The following is a 22,737-nucleotide window of genomic DNA, read 5'->3' as shown; positions in this document are numbered from 1 at the left end:
ATGAACAAATAGATCAACGATTTCAGAGTAATGCTTATCAGTGTAAAATTGCAGAGAATTTGGGGATTTCATCATCCACAGTCCATAATATCATTAAAAGATTTCGAATTTCGGGGGAAATCTCTGTACAAAAGGTGTTTAGACGAAAAACAATACTAGATGGCTCTAATCTTCATGCTCTCAGGTGGCACTGCATCAAAATCCGATATGACTCTGTAGTGGAAGTGACTGCATGTGCTCAAAATCACATTCAAAAAGCTGTCTGTGAACACAGTTTGTTGCTTCATCCACAATCCTTTTGTGAATATGGGATACCGCTTCTACGGCTCTGTAGAGGAGAGGGGCCACCAACCTTGTTGTCAACGCACAGTTCAAAAGTCAACATCCCTGAGGGTATGGGATGGATAAGTGCCCATGTCCTAGGTAGCTTGTACACTACCAGCCAAAAGTTTGGACACACCTTCTCATTAAATGGTTTTTACTTAGTTGAATTATTTTCAACATAGTAGATTAATACTGAAGACATCAACACTATGAAAGAACACATATGGAATAATTTAATTAACAAAGAAATGTCAGCCAATCCAAAATATGTTTTATATTTTAGATTCTTTAAATTAGCCCCCTTTTGCCTTGATGACAGCTTTGCACAGTCTTGGTATTCTCTCAGTCAGCTTCATTAGGGGGTCTCTTGGAATTGGAAGTGCTTTGTCAAAAGTTCATTTGAGGAATTACTTGCCTTCTTAATGTGTTTGAGACCACTTGTTGTGTTGTTCAGAAGTAGGATTAGCACACAATGGATAGCACCATTTGTTGTAAATCCATATTATGGCTAGACCATATCATGTTATAGTTTGGATGTTTTCAGTATTAATCTACAAAGTTGAAAATAATTAAAATACATACAAACCATTGAATGAGAAGGTGTGTCCGAACTTTTGACTGGTAGTGTACATCTTAGAGGGCACCATTAATGCTAAATAATACATACAGATTTTGGAGCAACATATGCTGCTAACCAGATAATGTCTTTGTCAGGGAAGACCTTGCATATTTCAGCAAGACAATACCAAATCACATTCTGCACATATTAAAACAGCATGTCTCAGTAGTAGAAGAACCCAGATGCTAAAGTGGCCTTGCTGCTGTCCCAATTTGTCAGCCATTAAAAACATTTTGCACAACATGGAATTAAAAATACAACAAAGAACTCCCCTAACTATTATACAGCTGAAACCCTGAATCAATCAAGAACAGCCTTTTTACTTTCAAAAAATCTAGAAACTGGTCTCCTCTGTTCCCAAACAAACTGTTGATGAGAAAGGAGGCAATGCAACACAGTGGTAAACATGCCCCTGTCCAAACTTTTTTGAAACGTGTCTCTTGCATCAAATTTAAAAAAAGGATATTTTAAGATTTTTTATCCAGTTTTAAAGCCTTTCCTTGCTCAGTATTTCACACTTACTCTCCTCACACACCCTGCATCATCAGAGCAGATGTGCTAACTCGTCCTCCGACAGAACACAGACGCGCAATCATCTGGTGGTGATGTTAGGCATGAATTAGCAATGCAGGACTCTATGATCTGTCTTTTTTCATTTTGAACTCTGACAGTTCCCCTTCCCTGTGGTCCCTCCCAGATGTAGCGGGTGACCTCGACTCTCAAACCATTGAGGTGTTAGCCAGCTGGATGTTGGAGCACCCGCTGACTGAGGAGCAGCAGACCACTGAGTCAGCTCGACCGGAGGGTGCCCCTGACACCCCGTCGCCAGATGGGCCAGAGACTGTACAGTGTCCTGAGAGACCCACCAGTCAACCCAGTGAAAGGTCGGGTTCACCAGAAACATACAAATGATTTTCCATCTTTTATTCAAATCCTACAGAACTGTTTAAGAATAAGCTCTATGTTGCGTTTTTTTACAGTTTGTTGCCTGGACTCGACTGGATCGAGAGGGAGAACTTCTTAGATGTCCACCTCACCAGGAATAGACCTCCTCCAGCACGACGGCGTCGCTCAGGTCCCACTCAGAGGACCTCCTTCAGAAGAGCAGGTCAGTGAAGCAACATCAATGTGCTTCAACATAAAATGAGAATATGAATGTGAAGTGGGTTGTGTTAGATTTTATACTGGATTAAAGACACATTTTCAGTAAACTTAAGAAAAACACAATGTATAGATGTAAATGATTAGATTTAAAATAGACCTACAAATACAGTATCACAATCATTTAACTGTGAAGCATCATAATGTAAGTGTGAACATTTTCTGCATGAAGATATCGCCTATGACCTATAATGCAATTTTTACCTTTTTTAAATGCTGCCCCAGAAGGAGAACTACCTCAACTTCTATTTTGTATGTGATTACGTTTTTCACTAGTTTAGCTCACTTTTGTCAGTTCTTATTGCAGGAAATTTAGACTTTCAGAGAGACAGGGGTTTAAAAATAAATTCCATCTGGATGGGAAATGTAGTTTTTTCATGACTTTCATGACTTTTCATGACTCAGAAGAAAAATGTTTCACCTTTTATCACGATTTTCGCATCAGACAAAATTTTTTAAACTTTTTCCATGTCAGAAGAAAACAAATCACTTTTTTCATGTATTTTGCATCAGATAAAATAAATGTTGAATAGGATCTGACCTAAATTTGTAACTTTTTTCATTATTTTCCCTTCGGCCGAAAAATTGAAACTTTTTCATGACTTTCATGTCAGATGAAAAAAAATCCCTTTTCTATCACGTATTTCGCATTGGACAATTTTTTTTCAAATTTTACTGATTATCGCATCGGACATTTTTTTTAAACTTTTTTCATGATTTTCGCATCGAACAGAATGTTTTAACCTTTTTCATGATTTCCGCAACGGATGAAAATTTTAACCTTTTTCATGAGTTTCGTGTCAGAAGCAAAATTTCAGAATGTAGGTGGTGAAGAAAAGAAATGGGGCCTCCTTAGGAAATTGAAGTTAAAAACTTTTAAATGGAAATTGATTAATAAAATAATCTTTGTTTTTAGCAGCTTCCTGCTAATGGTCGCTGACCGTACTAGCTATGAACATTAGCCACAGCTTAGTGGACAGAAAAAGCACTTTTGTATCATTTGAGTGCCACCATTTTTTTTATTATTTCTCACCTTTTAATATCTTAAATAAGATCATATTGTTTTCTTTTTATCACCAAATATGTTGATACATTTCCAAGCATTTTCACTCCAAGCTAACATCATTATCTTTTTAGACTTGCCATCACCCAACCCCCTCCCACAGCTTTTCCAGCAGCACACATCTGTCAGCGATTGGCCGGAGCAGGTGGAATTTCATCCCTTCTCTGCAGAGGAGGAGTCAGAGCTCGGCTACATGGACGACCCGTACCATGAGGAAAGTTACGAGGACCTGCTCACACCTTCATTCTTTAGCCTGGAGAGAGACACACTCCAGATAGTAGAGGTGGAACACACACAGCCATCATCATGGCTACATATTATTAAAAAAAATAGAAATACAGTCGTACCTTTTAACATGAAATATCATGATCTTCTTTACCACACCTCTTCTAGGCTGGAGAAGAACACAGTCAGATGGTGAAGTGTGAGCTGTGCAACACCCTCACCCTGCAGTTTAACAACCACATAAAGCGACGTCACCCGGGCTGCGGGCAGAGTGCAGCACGTAAAGGTTACGACAGCACTGGGGCTTATGTGGACGTCTGGTTTAAAGGGGAATGTGGCTCCAACTTCCCCTTCTACCTCCTGTGCAGCTCCTGCAGGGAGAAGTATCTGGCTGCAAACCTGAGCGACCCAAACTCTAAGTATGAAAGGTACAGCAGAAAGATAAGAGAAGTAATGGATTTGTGCAACACACGTAATTCAACGTTCAATAAAAGTGCTTTAAGACTTTCCCTGTTCTCATTTTTTTTCCTTGCTGTAGGATTAAAGGTCTGACATCTGATTTGGTTGGCCACTTGGACAGCACCTCTGATGGTAGGAAAGGCAGCTCACATAGCTGTAATAATATTTAAACTTGCCAGTATATAACAAAGGTTTCAGTAAAGTGATGCTTCTGTCTCCTCAGATGATTGGGAATTGAGCCACCAAGACGAGTGTGACACAGACAAGCTGACAGGACTGGAGGACTTCGGGCTTTTGCTGAGACCGCTGGGGCTGACAGAGAAGAAGCTGGTGCCAGAACCTATAGCCTTCACAGAGCCGGATCCCCTCGGAGCGCTGGTTTACAGCTCGGCTGACCCTACGAGAGCAGTTGCTCCCAAAGGTGTGACATTTTTCTGCCTTGCTGGTTGTGGTAATCTGAAATAAATGCACAGACAAAACTGTCCCAGTAGGCAAGCTTTGAAGAAATTTATGTTTTTTAAGATTTAAGAACACGATAAAAATATTTTCCAGCATTTTTTTTCTGCAGCTGCATCTTGACTCTTTAAACAAGTGTTCCACAAACCCCCATGAACACAATTCAATCTGTTATCTTCACACCTTTGAATATGAAATTGCTGGTGAGATCCAGAGCATTGAGCTGCATTTGATGGGTGCTACTCAGTATTTAACTGTCCTATGGTTCATGTTCCAATAAGTGTAGCTGTCACTTTTCCTCTGGTGAAAGATTTAGCCTGCTTGTAACACACACCCACATTCCCTCTGTGCTTGTTGGCATCAGCAGATCTCCGCCACAGCCAGCAGTACTGCAGCAGAGTGACTCATCACCCATTTATCATAGCTGGGTATCTGTAGCAAACGTACAGTACTCCCATTTGTCCCCAGTTGATCTAGAGCTGTGACTTTTTACACGCCCACAGCAGATGTTCTGTCAGTCCGCACCATGCTTTCAGTGTAGTGTTTGTGTAGTGTTTTATTGTTGTGAAATGCTTAATTATCTTTTTCTTCCCCAGGGTATACACTTGTTGAGCAGAAAGCTACCCTTAGCCTCGGACAGCAGGCTGTATCCCTGAGGGACTCTCATGACAGACTGAAAGCTCTGAGAAGAGTCACATCCACAGCCCAGATTCTGCTGGCTTACAGCATGGTGATGAGAGCTCTGTCTCAGACTGCCTCCAGGTATGTTTGCCCAGCATGCAGCCGTGTTGATAAATATTATTCTATGATTGATTATGTTTTCAATATCCTCCTCCTCCTTAAATCCGCCTCTCCAGTGCATCAGTGTGCAGCCAGTCCAACGGTCTGGAGTCGTTAGGTCTGGCAGATATCCGTATCCTGGTTCGTCTGATGACTCTGGCAGCAGGAGGCAGAGCTCACACCTGTGTGGACAGACAGCCAGGTGTGAAAGGGCTTTCAACTGAGCGAAACAATTCCACCTGCCTCAGCTTCCTCTCCTCTGCAATCGGCAGTGTGGTGTCCCACAGCCCTGCTGCTTACAGACAGCTGGTGGAGATCTGCACTCAGGTCAGTTTTCCTCAGTCAGTCTGAATCTAAATAATCAATACTTTATATGCTAATTACTAGTAAATCTGCATCACAACGTCTATGTCAGCACTGAAATGTCTCCTCTACAGAAGGGTGGCTCCTTAGAAGGTCCCTCTCATCCTACACTTGCCATCTTCTATATGTTCAAAAACAACCAACAACTATTGAACTATATCGGTATATCAGACCTGAAGCCACAGAGCCATGTGTTACAGCCCTGGCTCAGGAGAAGCAACATAGAGGAGTCAGGACACCTTCAGTCTGCAAACAAATATTTATTTAAAAATTATATTAACAAACAAATGACGAAGGAAGTTAATTAATGGCTGCTGATCCTGGCTGTAGTGTGAGAGATAGTGGGAGGAGCTAGACACAGACTTTTGTAGCCAGCGAACGGATACCAATGATCAGGAACATCTTCTTACACTTTGATATATTTACCTGATTTATTTTTTTATTTTCTAAACTGATTGAGTGTATTCTGAGTTCAGTCTTGATGGATATAATCAGTTGATAATGTTTATCTTAACTCATTTATCTGGGAATACAGCTATTCATTGATTTAGGTCTGTTCAAGATTCACAGTCTTTGAAATGAATAGTTTTGTTCCATTATTTACCCATACTTATTATTTATTGTTTAAATTAAGACCCATTTTAGCATTTTTTCCCCTGGTTATAAAGAATGATTTAGTATTAACCATTGTGACTGCCAGCATTGGACCAGAAATCCTAAAATCTAAATTCAACATGTCCTCTGTAGGACCTGATGGCAGCAGCTACAGGAGTGAACATCGGAGCCATCAGTGATCCTCAGCAGAGAGGCTGCCTAAACTCCAGTCTAACATCAGCAGCTCAAGGAGCCCAGCAGCAGAAGGACTCCATCGAGCAAACCCCTCCTACATTCCTGGTCACACAGAGTCTGGTGTCCCTGCTCACTGAAAAGGGTGTTCACTGTTACAGCTTAGACAGAGCTGAACACGAGGCTAACGGTGAGAGGAAGTGACGCACATCGTTAGTTTATTCTTATGTGTATTTATTCCAAAGTGTTTGAACTCCATTCAACTTTCTAATTGCCTATTTCTGAATATGTGTGTGTTTGACCTAGATGCAGGAAACCAAGGGGTGTCTTCTGCATCCTTGCCTCCTTCCCCTCTCCCCCACCTGAGCACCAGAGTGGGCCCTCTGGAGCTGGCTAACGCTCTGGCAGCATGCGTTCTGTCTGCCAGGCTGACCAGTAAGCACCGCCAGTGGGCAGCTCAGCAGCTGGTACAGGCTTTGGCTGCCACAGGACGGGACAGTCCTAATCGTCCTCAAACATACAGTGACCTGGCCAGTGATCTGCGCAAATGTCCCCTCAAGAGGCTGGAAGGACATTACAACAAGGTGAAGGACTCGCAATGTGATCTACACACTGAAAAAGTAAATGGGTCTTCATGTAATGAGTTGTTTTTTCTCTCTCTGTGTGAACTACTTTACAAAACAGTTCATCCTTTGTTCTCACATCAGGATGCTTTTCAGAAACTCAAGGACACTGTTACTCACCTTATGAATCCTTATGTTAATTTTTACTCCAAACAAAGATCTGATCATTTGTAAGTAAGTAATTGTAGGTTCACTATTGCCATAACTTGGCCACCCACAGATCAGCAGCAGTAATGACAGCTCTGGCATATCAAAACACATCATGAGTGAAGATGTTTACGTAATAACATTATATTTTTTGGGTTCAGGTGACCAGCTGTTCCTGGAACAGCGATCAAAGTCTGCTGGCTACCTGCTCCCAGGACAAGGTGGTGCAACTATGGAACATCAGTCAGAGCAGTGTGGAGTTACAGACCACCTTCTCCTGCATCACGAGGTATTATCTGTTTGTTTCATAGGGGACCAATCAGTGTCTTACTTACCTTGTAAAGCTCATTTTGAATACTCGTGTTTACATCACTTAATTGAAGATCAGGTTAATTTAAACAAAAATAGCATCAATGTTATGATATAGAGTTTCAGTCACAATTTGCTTTTGTTGTTGATTTTAGCTAACATGTCACAGTGCTGTAGCTTGTTTATAACTTAAAGTTGACACCTTTATTAAGGATCTGTGTTCAACTATTTTATTGTGATCGCACACAAACACACATATCAGCCCTTGTTATGGCAAAATAGCTCAAATAACTTGCAATTTTTTGGGGCCCTGTGCATGAAGTTATACTCATGGACATTTCTGAGGGTTTTTCATGCAGCTTTTGGTTTCAAGATTCCTTATTCCTCACAACATGTTCTTCCTCTGACTCTCCTCAGCAAAGCGGACAGGTCCAGCAGTGACAGAGGGGGCAGATGTCATCACATGTCTCCTGTATACTGGAGTACCGGTGGCAACTTTTTGGCAGCTCCAGAGAACAAACACATCAACATCATGAACATCAGGGGTAAGAATATCCTGGTGTTCTCTTTCTAAAATGACAACTTGAAACATTACAGCTTTAAAGGTTCAATTAAAGAGGGATTTAATGAGTTGTAAGATGCTTTATCTTGTACTTTTTCTGTTGCCTCACAGGGTCTCATTGCCATGTGGAGGCTCAGGTGTCTCGGGTCACAGCCCTCTGCTGGGCTCAGGCCTTTAGCTTGTGGACTCTCGAGGAGCCAGCTGCCAGTAAGAGCAGACCCACTGAGAGCCTACTGGTGGGGCGGCTGGACGGCTCCCTCTGCTGGCTGCAGATCACACTGCAGGAGGTCGACCTGCACGTCAAGACCACCGAACTCACCCATTGCTACAGGAAGGAGGGTACGGACACTGCTACACATGCTGTTATTCAGTTTCCTAGAAATGTTACAAGATTGTGTTTCTTGGCTGTGCAGATTTTTGATGCTTTAAGACCTTAAGGAATAAACGTTTGGTTAAGAACTGTGTTCCTCTTCTAAAGACATGAATCCTGGACCTCATTCACCAATATTTTTATAATTTTGTCTTAGATCTGTTCTTTCTTAGGAACGTATCAGCAGATTTATGAGCCTGCTCTTAAACTGCAAAATTTTATTAATCTATGTTCTTAAAGTGATTAATATCATGACCTTATGAGTTGGGCGCTTGTGCCAGTTTGTCCTAATTAACATGGAAAAATGCCATGAAAGACCACAGACTACAGAAGGGTGTGCACCCCCACATCGGATTGTGTCACTGAATTAAAATGAAATATAGTGGGAAGTTGCTTAAAATGCTTAAATTAAGATCTGAAAATGATTGTGCACTCAAGTACTGACGTAATAAAAACTCAAGTAGTCCTGGGCTGGAGGTAGTGTCGCTAGGAGGGAAGCACAAATGGGCTAATTTATTGTATTATATTATTAGTGGTGCATTGTTAGTCCACATGAAAAATACAATACAACCAGATATGTTGGATTATGTTAATGGTTAAGAGAACTCTGTCATCAGAAAAGGGCACACACCTGGTGAATAGAATTAAAAACGTCTGTTCTCTCCTCAACACTCATCATAAGAACTGAAACCTAAATGCTCATTTTATATTCATAACTTTTCAGTTTATATTTTAGATCAAACATTACATGACTGAAATAAAACTGACTACATTTCAATCACGTATAGATGTTAATAAATATTAAAGAAACTAGCTAAGAACAAATCACAGGTAAAAAAACTTTGGTGGGTGTCAGATTCTTCTCAAAACTGCATAAAGGGATTTAAAGATAACTTTTCCACCTGAGAACAGTTGGTGAATGAGGCCCATTGATCCCACTTTAGTGTCATAATGGTAAATATATAAGAGACAGTCACACATCTTAGGCTCACTAAAAAACACATTTTATCTTGTGTTAAGTCTGTTCACCAAAAAATATGAAACAGCAAGTGGTGAATTTAGTAGAGAGGGTGTCTGCGTCCTGGGTCCTGACTGGTAGATGATTCCAAAGGAGAGGGGCCTGATAACTGAAGGCTCAACCTCCCATACTATTTTTAGAGACTTTAAGTATGACGAGCAGGCCTGCATGTTGGGAGAGTAGTGTTCTAGAGGGGTAATAGGGCACTATGAGCTCTTTAAGATACGAGGGTGCCTGACCATTAAGAGTTTTGTAGGTCAGAAGAAGGATTTTAAATTATATTCTAGATTATATCTAACAAAGACCCAACATCAAGACAGGATAAGATCCAGGTATTTGCATGCTGTATTCATCTCTTGGGCAGAAGAGACATGTGATTCTTGTCTAGTTATTTTGTAAGAAAACATGAAGTGTATTTTTCACACTCAAACTTCTCCTCTAATTGCCCCTAGCTTCCCAGTGTGTGGCCTGGCACAGTGAGGACAAGCCTTTTGCAGTAGGCTATCCCAGTGGAAAGATACTTTTGGCCACTACAGAGACTTATGAGAATGAGCAGCCTGTCGAGCTGTCTGTGTTCCAGGTTTGTTAGCAATTACTGCCGCACAGCAACCATCGGGGCATGAAATTTTCACTCATCATTATTTTCCCCCCTTTGACCACTCAAATGTTTTTTTTCCTCTTCGCAGGATAGTGTAACTTCGTTAAAATGGGACCCCACGGGACACCTCCTGCTCTGTCTGGGCAGGTCAGAGGTGGTGAAGGTACTGGGACGCCATGGGGGAACCTGGGTGACCCTCCACTCGCTTATTCACAGCAGCACTGTTAACATCGCAGAATGGTGTCCACTTGCTGGCAGAGCACCTGATCCCAGGCTCATGGTAGCTGCGTAAGTTTACATAATACTGAGCATCTTTCTCAGCATTACCTTCCAGTCAACATCCACTACTATTCTAGTGCTACAATACAAAGAAATGAGAGGATACCTAGTGAAAAACAGTTTCTGGTAATTGTTAATTTATTCACATGTCTTTTTGTCTTGTGTATTTCTCTCTGCAGTGGTTGTCAGAATGGCTCGGTGCATGTCTGGACATTTCCACAGGGGGGTACCGTTGTATCTTTGCCCAACATACTGAACAGCCCCCCAAGCCAGGATAAAAGCTCTGAAGCCAAGGTCAGTGTGGAGCTGCTGTTTGAGCTCAATTATCACAGCTGACCCTGCCTCTCTCTGTTTTGTAATAATATAATCTCATAATCTTCCAGGACTTTATTCACAAATTACACCTGTTTTGATTGTTGATTATTTTAACTGCTCTAATTAAGCTCTGTTTCTATTTTACAGCAGGAGAGTGCAAAGTGTGTGCTTGTCCTGCATGGTCACATTACAGCCGTGAAGTCCCTGTCATTTTGCTCCAGTGGACTTGCTCTGGTTTCTGGAGGGATTGGGGGACTGCTCAACATCTGGTCCTTACAGGTCAGACAACAGAATTCACTGGAAGGCACTTACTTCATGAAAAAGTCAAATATGATTGTGTATTACTTGAATATTCTGTCAAAAGCCTCACTACATGGTTCTAATCTTCTTGTGTCTCTGTGCAGGATGGTTCAGTCCTACAGACTGTCACAGGATTGGGTTCAGTCGTCAGCACTACCTGGATACCAAACTTGGGTGTAGCTGCCTGCTTTGGGAGGTCGAAGGTAATTTGGAGTGCTTATTACTTTAATTGCAACAACTCAGTATCCAGTAGGAACACTTTGGGAAAGAAAGTTGTTTGTTTGCCCCCTGAGAGTTTGATGAGAATATTAATGCACCTCACATGTCTGGTTGTTCAATGTTTTTCTGTGGCTGGGATATTTTACTATGACCTTACAAATTCCTTTTCACACCGACAATGCACTCCTGAAAATGTTCCAGCATTGTCCAGGAGAGATGCAGGCATGAACACATGTTTTTTTCCTTCCATAATAAAGTACATGTTGCACAGAGTTTTTTTTTTTTTTCAATCAATCAATCATTATTGATATAGCACCACATCATATCAAATGTTTTCCCAAGACGCTTTACAAACAGAGCAGGTCTAGACCATACTCTGTTATATTATTATAAGACTCAACATCAAGACAGGATAGGATCCAGTCCCATCTTACAGCCAGGACTCTGTCCACTTTGCAGCATTTAGCTAGTTACAGCAGCAAGGAAAAACTTCCTATAACAGGCAGAAACCTCAAGCAGAACCAGACTCATGTTAGACAGCCATCTGCCTCAACCGAGTTGAGTGTAGTGTTTTACAGGGATAATAGGGCACTGACCATTAAGAGCTTTGTAGGTCAGAAGAAGGATTTTAAATTCTGTTCTATATTAGATATATCAAAGACCAGGCAGAAACCTCAAACAGTACCAGATTCATGTTAGAGAGCCATCTTCTGAGACTGTGCTAGGGTTGGAAAGAGGGATAGAGGGAGATGCAGAAAGAGAGAGATGATAGTGGTGAGACGGACAGTAGTCGTTGTAGTTCAGGGACTCCCAGAGAGATCTATGGTTAGTAACTTTAAAGTGACAGGCAGACAGAGAAAGGAGAGGAAAGACAGGATCCCAGTGTGTCAGTTCCCCTGGCAGTCTAAGCCTATAGCAGCATAACTAAGCTGTCAGAATATTGTTTTCAATTTTCAATTCAAATTTGCTTTATTGGCATGAACAACGAGATGTTATTGCCAAAGCACATAAATTCATACAGTACATTATATATATTCACAACACACTACACTCACCATATATACATTAATCACACACCATATTCATTACATATTATATTCATCACATACATATCAACCTTATATTACATATTTTATATGCATTAATGAACGATGGTGTCACCTATACAGCATATCTCAATGTCCTCACCCGATGCGGCGCGCTCACAAAACCTCCACCCAAAATCAAATATTGTTTTCCCTTGCATCTGACTTGCTGAAATGTTGTAGCGTTGTAGTGATACACTGTGTCACGACAGGTTTATGGGTTTATTTCTAACTTAACAACTTTATATTGTTTTACAGTCTAAAGAGAAGTGAAGTACTTAACAGACTTTTGCTGCGGTCACATTACAGTTTTGTTCTGTTGCTGTTTCTCCCCTAGGATGTGTTGTTGATCTGTTGCACCCCTGACTGGATTAGTCAGAATCACGTGCTGTCTTCCTGTCGGATGGTCCTCAGAAGCCAGAACATCCTGGGTCTAAATCGGGCTCCTTGTTTGGCCGTCTTCCTAGAGAGGCTGCCCTTGCTGCTGCAGGAACAGTACAGCTATGAGCGGGTCATTACTGAAATTATTTTTGCTGTTGGTTTTTTTCTGCTGTTTCGTGAGACTCAGCTGAAACTTAAATTTTAAATTCCCTCTCTTGATGCAGAGCCATGTGGCAGCCGGTGATCAGCTCGTCCACAGTGCCTTCCTGCAGAGTCTGGCCTCCCTCACCGTCGGTTTGTCCTTAGAGAAGCACCTGTGCCGCTTTCCACGCCCTCCACACCACACCACTCCTGAGCCCCACTCTTGCCCCTCAGAGTGGAATTGGCTCTCCACGTACGCCACCACTGTCCGCAGTGCTGAGGCTATTGCCAGCGGTACTGCCTTCCCAGAATCTTTTATTGCTTCAGAGTTTCAGGAGGTGGATGAAAGTGGACTCGTGAAGGCACTGGTGAGCATGAACAGTACCCTTTGTGTCATTGTTTGTTTAAAAAATTGATGTTTTTTATTAATTTAAGATCCATTAAGTAGACTTCTATTAAGCAGCTTCTCTTCTTTTACAGGACAACAGTAAGTGGAGCTTCCGGATGGACGAACAGCTGATGTCATGGGCCACCATCAAACCTGAGGTAACAGTTGTAAAATACATTGTATTAAAAACACTTTCTACGCAGAATAATCCTCAATGAGATTATTTGGTTCAGAGCCTGACTGATATAGTCTTTTTGATTGTCATACAACCACCAATTAAGAAGGGACGAACCCACTATGGACCAGTATGGTGTCCTGAATCATAAATTATCATTATTTCAAATTTTCACACACACAATAAATAAAAAGCAACTCAAAGAGCGGTTTCCTTTTTCTTTTTTTAACTTTATTTTCTAAAGGAACACAGTAAGAACAAACAGCCGGTCAGCTATACCTCCTTATGTTATACTGCTAAAAATACAGTTCAAACAGGGGTGGCTTACTAATTATCCCCTCAGGCTACATATACAATCCTTATTTTTCCAGTATTGCAAAAACTTTCCTGCCCTTAGGTCTAGTGAGAAAGTCTTTCTATCCAAACTTTTACATTACATGCAATTTCTATCCAGTTAGTGTCTGTTGGAGATTTGGACTGCAACTATTTCTGTGTTACCACTCTTTTTCTGGCTGCTGATAAAATCTTAAAGAAGGATGTATCTTGCACTGAGCGGTGTGCTTCGTTCTGTTTTGCCCATAATACCTCCTGCCAATATGGCAGAATTTTTGAGGAGTTCCAAAGTATGTGAAAATGGTCTGCACAGTGCTGACAGAGAATTGTAAACTATAAGATCACAGTGTATCTATGTCTCATGCATATACTGTATCAGAAAAATATACACTTGTACAGATATGTCTATGCTACACCTATGTTGGCCTGAAAATATCAACCTACAGATATATTGTCCTCAGATTTATCGGCCTACAGATAAATCGCCCTTTGGTTTATCGGCCTACAGATATATCATCCTCTGGTTTATCGGGCCACAGATATATCGTCCTCAGATTTAACCGTCCTACAAATATATCATCCTCAAAATTATTGGCCTACAGATATATCATCCTCAGATTTATAGGCCAACAGGTATATCATCCTCAGATTTATTGGCCTACAGACATATCATCTTCAGAATTATTCGACTACAGTGATGTCGTCCTCAGATTTATAGGCCTACATATATATCATCCTCAGATTTATCTGCCTACTTATATGGAATTCTCAGATTCATCAGCCTAGAGAGATATCAGTCAGCTCAACTATTTCTTCCCAGCTGCAGGGATTCTAACTTCCTTTTAATCTGCTGTGATTTTCAGGACTGGCAACAAGGTGGGAAGAGTGAGGTGTACTTGTGGGGAAACGGACGGTACGGACAGTTGGCAGGAATGGGAACAAACCTCATGATGCCTGCTCTCGCCCCCTCACTGTTACAAACACAACAGGTAGAAACTATTTTCACTCAGGTCAGAGTCTCTGTCCCTGGTTGTTTTCTAATTCTTTCTCTTCCTTTGGGGATGTATTTGTTGTCTGCCAGGTTGTGTGTGGACAGAACTGTACCTTCCTGGTCCAGTCCAATGGGACGGTACTGGCTGTGGGAGAAGGACAATATGGCAGACTGGGTCAGGGGAACTCCGATGATCTCTATATCCCCACTATTATCTCTGCTTTTCAAGGTAATAACAACCATCCAGGGTCCTTTTGTAGGAGCTGCTCTGCTGTTGTGTTTTGTGACATTCTTGCCTCAAAGAAATCATACATGAACACTCATATATACAGTCATATATTTCATGTTATATCTTTTTTGGTCTGTGTGCAGGTTATGTTGTGACTCATCTGGTGACGTCGTGTGGATCTGATGGACACTCCATGGCTCTGACTGAGACTGGGGAGGTGTTCAGTTGGGGAGATGGAGATTTTGGAAAGCTGGGCCATGGAAACAGTGAAAGGCAAAGGAGACCCAAACAGATAGAGGCCTTACAAGGAGAGGATATTGTTCAGGTAAACATGGGATAGTTTGATGCATTTGTACTTAAAACATTAAAAACATTATTAAAAATCAGTGTCACTGTACAACTAAAGTACAATTTTCCTTTCTCATTCCCAGCTTGCTTGTGGTTTCCGGCACTCAGCTGTGGTAACTGCAGATGGGAAGCTGTTCACATTTGGCAGTGGTGAATCTGGCCGCCTGGGTCAAAGGTCAACATCCAACAAGATGCTGCCTGAGAGGGTGGCTGCACTTGAAGGGTACCATGTGGGGCAGGTAAGACACAGACAGAATGGTTCCTAAAGTACGATGTTAAACCAGTCTCCATAGTGAAAAGGAAAAATAATTAAATTCCAACTCAACAACCTTGTTACTGTTCCCCAGGTGTCCTGTGGTCTTAACCACACGCTGGTGCTGTCACTCGATGGCATGGTTGTGTGGGCATTCGGGGATGGTGATTATGGCAAATTGGGAACAGGTTCCTCCACAGCCAAGTACTACCCGCAGGCAAGATACACTCTCCAGCGATGCAAACTGATACAATGCTTATTTTTACCTCTTCTTTATCCTTTTCTTTCAGTATCATAATTGAATCCACATTAATTTATTTCATACAACATTGATGACTTATCATTTTGGTTGCTCCTGTGTTCAGAAAGTGGAGCAGCTTTGCAACAAGGGAATCAAGAGGGTCTGCTGTGGAACTCAGTTCTCTGTGGCATTGGGCTGTGATGGACGTGTTTACACATTTGGACAAGGTACATTTTACTATGACAGAAAACAGGAATCAACTTAATTGTACACGCATGTGAAGCCCAAGTCTGAGTGTACATCAGCTACCCAACTGTCTTTGCAGAATGTTATACTTGCATGTGGAAAATACCGCAATTATGTTTTTGTTTAATTTTCGTGCACACTTGTGTATGCATTGTATTACTAAACTCCCTTCTGTTTTTCCCTCAGAGCGTCTGATCGGCCTGCCAGACGCCATGCTGAAGAATAAATCCTGCCCTCAGGTGGTGCCGTCTCTTGAGGGGCTGTTCATAGAAGACATAGCTGTAGGCTGTGAGCATGTTCTGGCCCTGTCCTCCACTGGAGACGTCTATGCCTGGGGCTGCAACAGCGAGGGACAGGTAACAAACAACCTGCTTAGTACAATTCTACACCTGGATAGTCTGAAGTTTGCACATCAGAAGCATAAATTGCTGTCTCATTTGTGTGTGTGTTTCTTTGTGTGTGTGTTACAGCTTGGCCTTGGACACTCCAACCCTGTGAAGGAGCCCACGCTGGTAACAGCTCTCCAAGGGAAAAACATCAGACAGATCTCTGCTGGTCGCTGTCACAGCTCTGCATGGACCACTCCCTCTATCTCCATAAAACACTCAGGTACGCACGCAAGTACTCCCCGTAGCTATGAAGCATGAAAGAGGACACACTTGGGACTCCTGTTTTTTTTTTTCAACCTTCATCCCCAGGTGGCCCTGGAAACTTCCAGCTTGGCCTTCCCCAGTCAGTCCCCCCACAGTACAACACTCTGAAAGACTGCAGCCCTGACGTCCTCAGCCTGCGCCTACGGGTTCTCTATCACTTCTCTGATCTCATGTACAAATCCTGGAGGCTGCTCAACCTCGACGCAAGACACCCAGTAATCTTTGATCCCACTTTCTGACCTTTTTTATACTAAATAAAATGAAGTCCTCCTGCTTGTTAATATTCTCTGCAGCTGCTCCATTTTCATCTTCCCATTGTGATGCCTCATTTACTCTCCCTTAATTAATTCCCTGTCCTTCCCTCCATCCAGGTGTCCACTTCACGCTACAGTTCAGGGACGACAGCCATCATCCGCGGTGAACTCAGAGGCCTTTTATCACCCAAGGTCAACACTCTGCCTCTGGTGCGCTCCATTGGGAGGACGATGACGCAGGGCAAAACATATGGGCCACAGATTACTGTGAAACGGATTTCCACCAGGTGAGGACGACCGTGATGCTCCGTGTGTTGGCAGAGTCTGTGGTTTCTTAAAGGTCATGTGATGAAAAAGCAGAAGGAGGGAACAGACCTCTGCGTGGTATCATTTGTTGTTTCCTTTTCACTGTCTTTTCAGTTCTTAGAACGCTTCATCAATACTTTCTCACTCCCACAGAGGGCGTTCGAGCAAGCCTATCTTTGTGCAGATCGCCAAGCAAGTGGTGAGTCTGAACCCCCTCGAGCTGCGGCTTCCTTCTCGAGCCTGGAAGGTCAAGCTTGTCGGAGAGGGAGCAGACGATGCCGGAGGAGTGTTTGATGACACCATCACTGAGATGTGCCAGGTAGGATGGAAAAGGTCTAAGAGTAACAGAAAAAGACTGAGATGTTCTCTTCTTCGTTTTGTAAGTCACACAAACATTGTGTTTCATCCAGGAGCTGCAGTCTGGCATTGTGGATCTTCTGATTCATACTCCCAACAGCTTTGCAGATGTGGGCTGTAACACTGACAGGTGCACATTTTGTGCTCATCTTTTCTTCTACAGTATCCTGACAACAAAACATTTTCTTAAACCAAATTTTTGGCATGCACTACGTGTCTTCACAGATTCCTATTAAACCCTGCTTCACTCTCAGAGGATCACATAGTCCAGTTCCGCTTCCTGGGCATCCTCATGGCTGTAGCTATCCGCACTAAGAAACCTCTGGACCTGCATCTGGCTCCCTGGGTGTGGAAACAGCTCTGCTCAATGCCACTGGGAGGGCTGGACCTGGAGGAGGTGGACCTGCTCACTTACCGCACCCTGCAGGGCATCCTCCACCTGGACAACAGTGGAATCACAGAGGATAATTTCCACGTGGTGAGATATTAAAGAGTTCAATAACAGCCTCATAACTTCTTACTATTTCTAAACTCTAAACTTTTTCACTACGATATCTCTTTTTAAAGATGATCCCACTGGACTCGTTCATGGCCCACAGTGCAGATGGAAGGCTGGTTCCCATTGTTCCTGGAGGGCAAAACTTATTGCTCACATTTGCAAATCGGAATGAATATGTGGAGCGAGCTCTGGACTACAGGCTGCATGAGATGGACTCACAGGTTTGAGAGCTTTCTTCATGATTTTAGGGCTTCATCTGTAAAATGTGTAAACATAGAACCTGCCACACAGACTAATTTCCATAGGAAACATCCCATAATAACTCTATTTCACGTGTCATCAGCCTGGATACGACCCCAGCATGCCGTTCCTTATAGCTCATACCATCCATCATTACACAAGCTGATGTGAGCTAAATTATGATACATTTAGTTTCTGCAGTCAAGTTAAAACCACCATGCATTAAGTAGATTAAAACAAGTATAAATGCATGCTACCATACAGATTTTTATGCATGTCAAATGATTTTGCTTATTCTGCCTGTTTCAACAGACTCAATGACTCAAACTATGTTCTCAAAATACTGATAATAGCAGCAAATAAAATGTTTTTTTTTGTTTTTCTGATTTGAAATGTATTAGTTTTTACGAACACTCAAGACACACAAATAATAGCATGATGATAAAAAAGCAGACAAAAAAACTGAAACAAAATAGATTAAATAAGAAAATGATTATAATTAGAAGTAAAATAAATAAATAAATAAAATAAGGGTAAAATAAATACAAATAATCCCAAATCAAAAAGACAAAAATAAATTGACTGATTATTTACAGCAAAAAACAGTGTGAACACTAATCTGACAAGAGAAAAATATGGTCCACATACCTATTCACAAACATGCATATTTATGCACACATAAGCACATGCACATATACACATAGCAAATAAAAAGTTTTGGATTGTTGTAGGTTGCTTTTGCAGTTTTTACCCTTGGAAAAAAGTCCTCAATTATTCACACAAAGGTCTATATATCCTACTAACTGGGGCTTTTGTCTGATTTTCTTAAATTTTATTCTATTTTGTTTTAAAATGTTTTTTTTGTCTTTTTCACCTTTATTTTATAGAGGAAAGGACAGTTATAGTGTGGGTAACTGGGAGAGTGGGGGAATGACATGCGGCTAAGACTGCGCCCCTTGAATATTATTTTGAGAGCTACGAACAAAATCCTAGATAAAATTCTGATCTAAACGTTTCTATATTTTAATAAAAGAAGAGCTGAACAAGTAGTTGATTAAACCTGTGGTCAAATACATTCATTAGCATTAATTTCAAAAGCAGTTTGGACGATTGTAAGTTATAGAGAACCTAAAGTCCTGCACCTGTAATCATTTTTTATTGTGTGCACAAAATAATTTATTGTGCGTACAAGATCATTTTTTGGAACTCATTAAATTGTCTTGCATAAGACAATTATGTTGTCGGCTTGTGGGAACAAGTTAAAATTGTCTTGTGCTCAAGTTAAAATATCTTAGGTAATGACAAATTGTTATATTGATCGCTTAAGAGAGTTTTCTTTGGCACACAAGATCAAAATGATCAACTAAACTCAACTCATTTTTATTTATATAGCACCTTTCATTCATACATACAAGCATGCAGCCCAAAGTGCTGCACAAAAGATCAGAGACAGAAAACAACAGATAAAATGATACAAGACTAAAACAAGATGGAAGAATTTGATATGAAATACTTAAAAATAAAATAAAATCAATCAATTAAATAAAATAAATAAATAAATAAATAAATACCAGAGAAGAAATAGAATAACATACAAATAAGATAGAATTAAAATGAAAATGAAGCTAATACAATGGTCATAATGGTAATAGACACTGGATTTCAGGGGCTCCATAGAGAGTCCTTTAAAAGCATAAATGTACTTATTTTAACCTCCAAAAATGTCAATAGAGACAAATGTGAAACTCTTAATCTTCTGGAAACAGAATTATGGGAAATGTTGTTTCATTTTTTAAACACTTTTTAGATAGTTTTAAAAGCCAAATTACTCCGCAGACAATAGGTTGAAATAATTATGAGTTCATGCCATAGTAAAATGCTTAATAAATAAAATCAACCCTTAACACAAGCTTCAGATCTGGCTCATAAAGGCTGTAATAATAAAGCACAATCACAATTTTCAAATGTATTTTCTCCCCTGTATCTGAAAAGCAGCAGCCGTTGTAAACAGTCTGCCCACCAGTTTCCATTAGTGCTCACACAGAGCCTGTGTGTTGCGCTCTTGTCGTTCCCTTTATCTTGCCCTCTGATGTATCAAAGTACCCGTGCTTGTTGTTGTGTTGTGTCCAGGTGGCAGCAGTCAGAGAGGGCATGTCCACCATCATCCCCGTGCCCCTCCTCTCCCTGCTGACGGCACAGCAGCTGGAGCAGCTGGTATGCGGCCTGCCAGAGGTCTCGGTCGAGATGTTGAAGAAGCTGGTGCGTTACCGTGACATCACAGAGAGCCACCAGCTCATTGGCTGGTTCTGGCAGAGCTTGGAGGAGTTCACCAACGAGGAACGAGTGCTTTTCTTGCGTTTCGTCTCTGGCAGGTCAAGGTTGCCTTCCAACCCCGCTGACATCACACAGAAGTTTCAAATCATCAAGGTTGACAGGGTGAGGTCATCACTAACAGAGTGACTACCATAATTAATTGTGTATGTGAGGGATTATGTGGACTTTGCCACATGTTGTGGAGCTGCTGGTTTGTGCTGAAAATGTTTAAATATTAACATTCGCAGCTGACGTTTCTTTGGAATGACAGACAGTTTGCCAGACTGAGGTTTGCCCGTTAACATTTAAAAGGTGAAGATGAGTTTTGGAAGTCCATCCTTTGGTCTGATAGAACTGTTTGGGCACATGGATGTTGATTATGTTTGGCCAAGAAAGGGAGAGGCCTTCAACCCTAAGAACACGGTTCTCAGAATTAAACATGGTGGTAGGAGCATCATACTGTGGGGCCGTTTTACAGCTTCAGGCATGGCATCATGAAAAATTTAAGTTATGTTGACCTTTTGAGAGATAATATGAAGAACTCTGCTCATAGCCTAGTCTTAGGTTGGCGCTGGGTCTATTAACAAGACAGTGACCCAAAGCATACTTCAAAATTAGTCCAACAGTTCTTAAAGGACACCAAAACCAAGGTCCTGGAGTGGCCTGCATAGAGTGTAGATCTAAATCCTATGGAGAATCTGTGGCGGGTGCTCAAAGTGAATGTCCATGCTCAGAAACCATGTACTTTGGACCAGCTGGAACAATTTGCATTGGAAGAATGGGCCAAAATCCCTCAAGAGACATGTGCCAACCTTGTAGAGACCTACTTGAAGAGGTTGTTCTCAGGTGTGGCTCAGAAAGGGTGCACTATTGACTACTAATGTCCAGGGGGCTAATCATTTTGGACATGTCATGTTCTACCTTTTCTTGTTTCAATTCATTGCATCAATATAATATCCTAATCAAACATAGTGAACATTTTGACTTTGTTATTTTGGAAACAAGTAAACTATAAGCACTTGTTGTTAATGGTCATTTTTCATAGAGAAATCAAGGGTTTTATTTGATTTCACAAGGGGGGGCTAATAATTTTGGCCTCAACTGTACTCCATGTTAAGTTATTAACAAAGACCCAAGACAGGACAGGATCCAGTCTCCTCTTACTGACAGGACTTGATCTGATCTCATCTTAATCCACCATGAGCATTGCACCTCGCAGTATTTAGCTAGTTACAACGGCAAGGAAAATCTTCCTTTTAACAGGCAGGAACCTCGAGCAGAACCAGACTCATGTTAGACAGCCATCTGCCTCGACCGAGCTGGAAAGAGGGATAGAGGAGAATAAGAGAGAGAGTATACTAGTTCAAATGGTGAATGTAAGAAAGTCACATTTCCTTGTTATAAAAGATAGAATTTAAAAGTACAAACAATAAACTGATTTCTCTACCGGTTTCCTCAGCCAATCAACGGCCTCCCCACCGCCCAGACCTGCTTTTTCCTGTTCCGCCTCCCCCCGTACACGAGCCAGGCCATCCTCGCCGAGCGACTGCGTTACTCCATCCACAACTGCCCCTCCATCGACATGGACAACTACATGCTGACTCACAACACGGACCCTGCAGACAGCTCGGACACAGAGGACTGAAGCAGCCACACGTCTTCAACAGTGTGATGAATGTAACTTCTCTCATGCCATGCACATTATGCACTGAACACTAATTTTTATTCGCCAAACCTGTACGGTGGTGTACTGTTTGTATGTTGGTCGATTTAAAGATGTGTGTAGTTTGGTTCCAGTTTTTCAACTGTGCAAGGTGTTGTAATTATTGCAGTGACAACTCTGAATCAAAACTACAGGGATACTGAATAAGATTTTTAAATCTATAGGTCAATAAGCCACACTAAGAGTTCATGTGCCTGTTTGTTTGAAAATAATGTAATAATTTATTGTCCTGCCCCACACAGGCAGTATTATTGTAAAATAAAGTGTTTCAATAAGGATTTTGGTGTATGGGATTGCCTCCAGAAAAAGATGAATGTATCATCAAATAAATTTAGATCACAAAATAAATCAATATTCTTTGAACTGAATGAATGAAAAACCTAGTGGATGGGATGTTGCAGACATGAGCAACTCCATATTGTACATTGAATTACATAAACTTAAACAGGGTCGCCATTGAATCAGAATCAGTAAGAATATCAATGAATAGAAATAAGTAATAAAATAAGATATAAATATGAATACAAAAAAATAATAAAAGTATCTACAAAAGTGCATGGAATGAAGGTAATATACATGTATATAAGGATGTTAAGTGGCAGGGC

General features: G+C 41.3%; 1 protein-coding gene across 6 annotated transcripts in view; it reads left to right on the top strand.

Annotated features, from left to right (window-relative positions):
* The window catches only part of LOC117831337 (probable E3 ubiquitin-protein ligase HERC1), a 58,306-nt gene extending 35,896 nt beyond the window's left edge, over positions 1 to 22,410 (top strand). The window contains exons 44-80 of one of the 6 annotated variants that reach the window (XM_034709992.1): positions 1,641 to 1,827; positions 1,924 to 2,051; positions 3,242 to 3,381; positions 3,561 to 3,820; positions 3,931 to 3,983; positions 4,075 to 4,272; positions 4,904 to 5,069; positions 5,165 to 5,414; positions 6,198 to 6,426; positions 6,543 to 6,856; positions 7,168 to 7,295; positions 7,733 to 7,860; positions 7,989 to 8,216; positions 9,718 to 9,845; positions 9,952 to 10,151; positions 10,322 to 10,436; positions 10,605 to 10,736; positions 10,862 to 10,960; positions 12,399 to 12,572; positions 12,667 to 12,951; positions 13,064 to 13,129; positions 14,343 to 14,468; positions 14,561 to 14,699; positions 14,843 to 15,024; positions 15,131 to 15,286; positions 15,395 to 15,517; positions 15,666 to 15,768; positions 15,974 to 16,143; positions 16,258 to 16,396; positions 16,486 to 16,655; positions 16,812 to 16,981; positions 17,154 to 17,319; positions 17,411 to 17,487; positions 17,583 to 17,835; positions 17,925 to 18,077; positions 20,227 to 20,532; positions 21,869 to 22,410. In XM_034709992.1, the coding sequence (XP_034565883.1) occupies positions 1,641 to 1,827; positions 1,924 to 2,051; positions 3,242 to 3,381; positions 3,561 to 3,820; positions 3,931 to 3,983; positions 4,075 to 4,272; positions 4,904 to 5,069; positions 5,165 to 5,414; positions 6,198 to 6,426; positions 6,543 to 6,856; positions 7,168 to 7,295; positions 7,733 to 7,860; positions 7,989 to 8,216; positions 9,718 to 9,845; positions 9,952 to 10,151; positions 10,322 to 10,436; positions 10,605 to 10,736; positions 10,862 to 10,960; positions 12,399 to 12,572; positions 12,667 to 12,951; positions 13,064 to 13,129; positions 14,343 to 14,468; positions 14,561 to 14,699; positions 14,843 to 15,024; positions 15,131 to 15,286; positions 15,395 to 15,517; positions 15,666 to 15,768; positions 15,974 to 16,143; positions 16,258 to 16,396; positions 16,486 to 16,655; positions 16,812 to 16,981; positions 17,154 to 17,319; positions 17,411 to 17,487; positions 17,583 to 17,835; positions 17,925 to 18,077; positions 20,227 to 20,532; positions 21,869 to 22,054 (6,227 nt within the window). In that variant the 3' untranslated portion in view covers positions 22,055 to 22,410. Of the gene's footprint in view, positions 1 to 1,640; positions 1,828 to 1,923; positions 2,052 to 3,241; positions 3,451 to 3,560; positions 3,821 to 3,930; positions 3,984 to 4,074; positions 4,273 to 4,903; positions 5,070 to 5,164; positions 5,415 to 6,197; positions 6,427 to 6,542; positions 6,857 to 7,167; positions 7,296 to 7,732; positions 7,861 to 7,988; positions 8,217 to 9,717; positions 9,846 to 9,951; positions 10,152 to 10,321; positions 10,437 to 10,604; positions 10,737 to 10,861; positions 10,961 to 12,398; positions 12,573 to 12,666; positions 12,952 to 13,063; positions 13,130 to 14,342; positions 14,469 to 14,560; positions 14,700 to 14,842; positions 15,025 to 15,130; positions 15,287 to 15,394; positions 15,518 to 15,665; positions 15,769 to 15,973; positions 16,144 to 16,257; positions 16,397 to 16,485; positions 16,656 to 16,811; positions 16,982 to 17,153; positions 17,320 to 17,410; positions 17,488 to 17,582; positions 17,836 to 17,924; positions 18,078 to 20,226; positions 20,533 to 21,868 lie in introns of all 6 variants that reach the window. The other 5 variants (XM_034709989.1, XM_034709991.1, XM_034709990.1 and 2 more) reach the window with 5 other exon arrangements.
* The last annotated feature ends 327 nt before the right edge of the window (positions 22,411 to 22,737 follow it).

This window comes from Notolabrus celidotus, chromosome 19 (genome assembly GCF_009762535.1).
Source record: "Notolabrus celidotus isolate fNotCel1 chromosome 19, fNotCel1.pri, whole genome shotgun sequence".
Taxonomy (NCBI): domain Eukaryota; kingdom Metazoa; phylum Chordata; class Actinopteri; order Labriformes; family Labridae; genus Notolabrus; species Notolabrus celidotus.
Note: the sequence above shows the minus strand (reverse complement) of the source record. Positions and strands in the feature narration are given on the sequence as shown.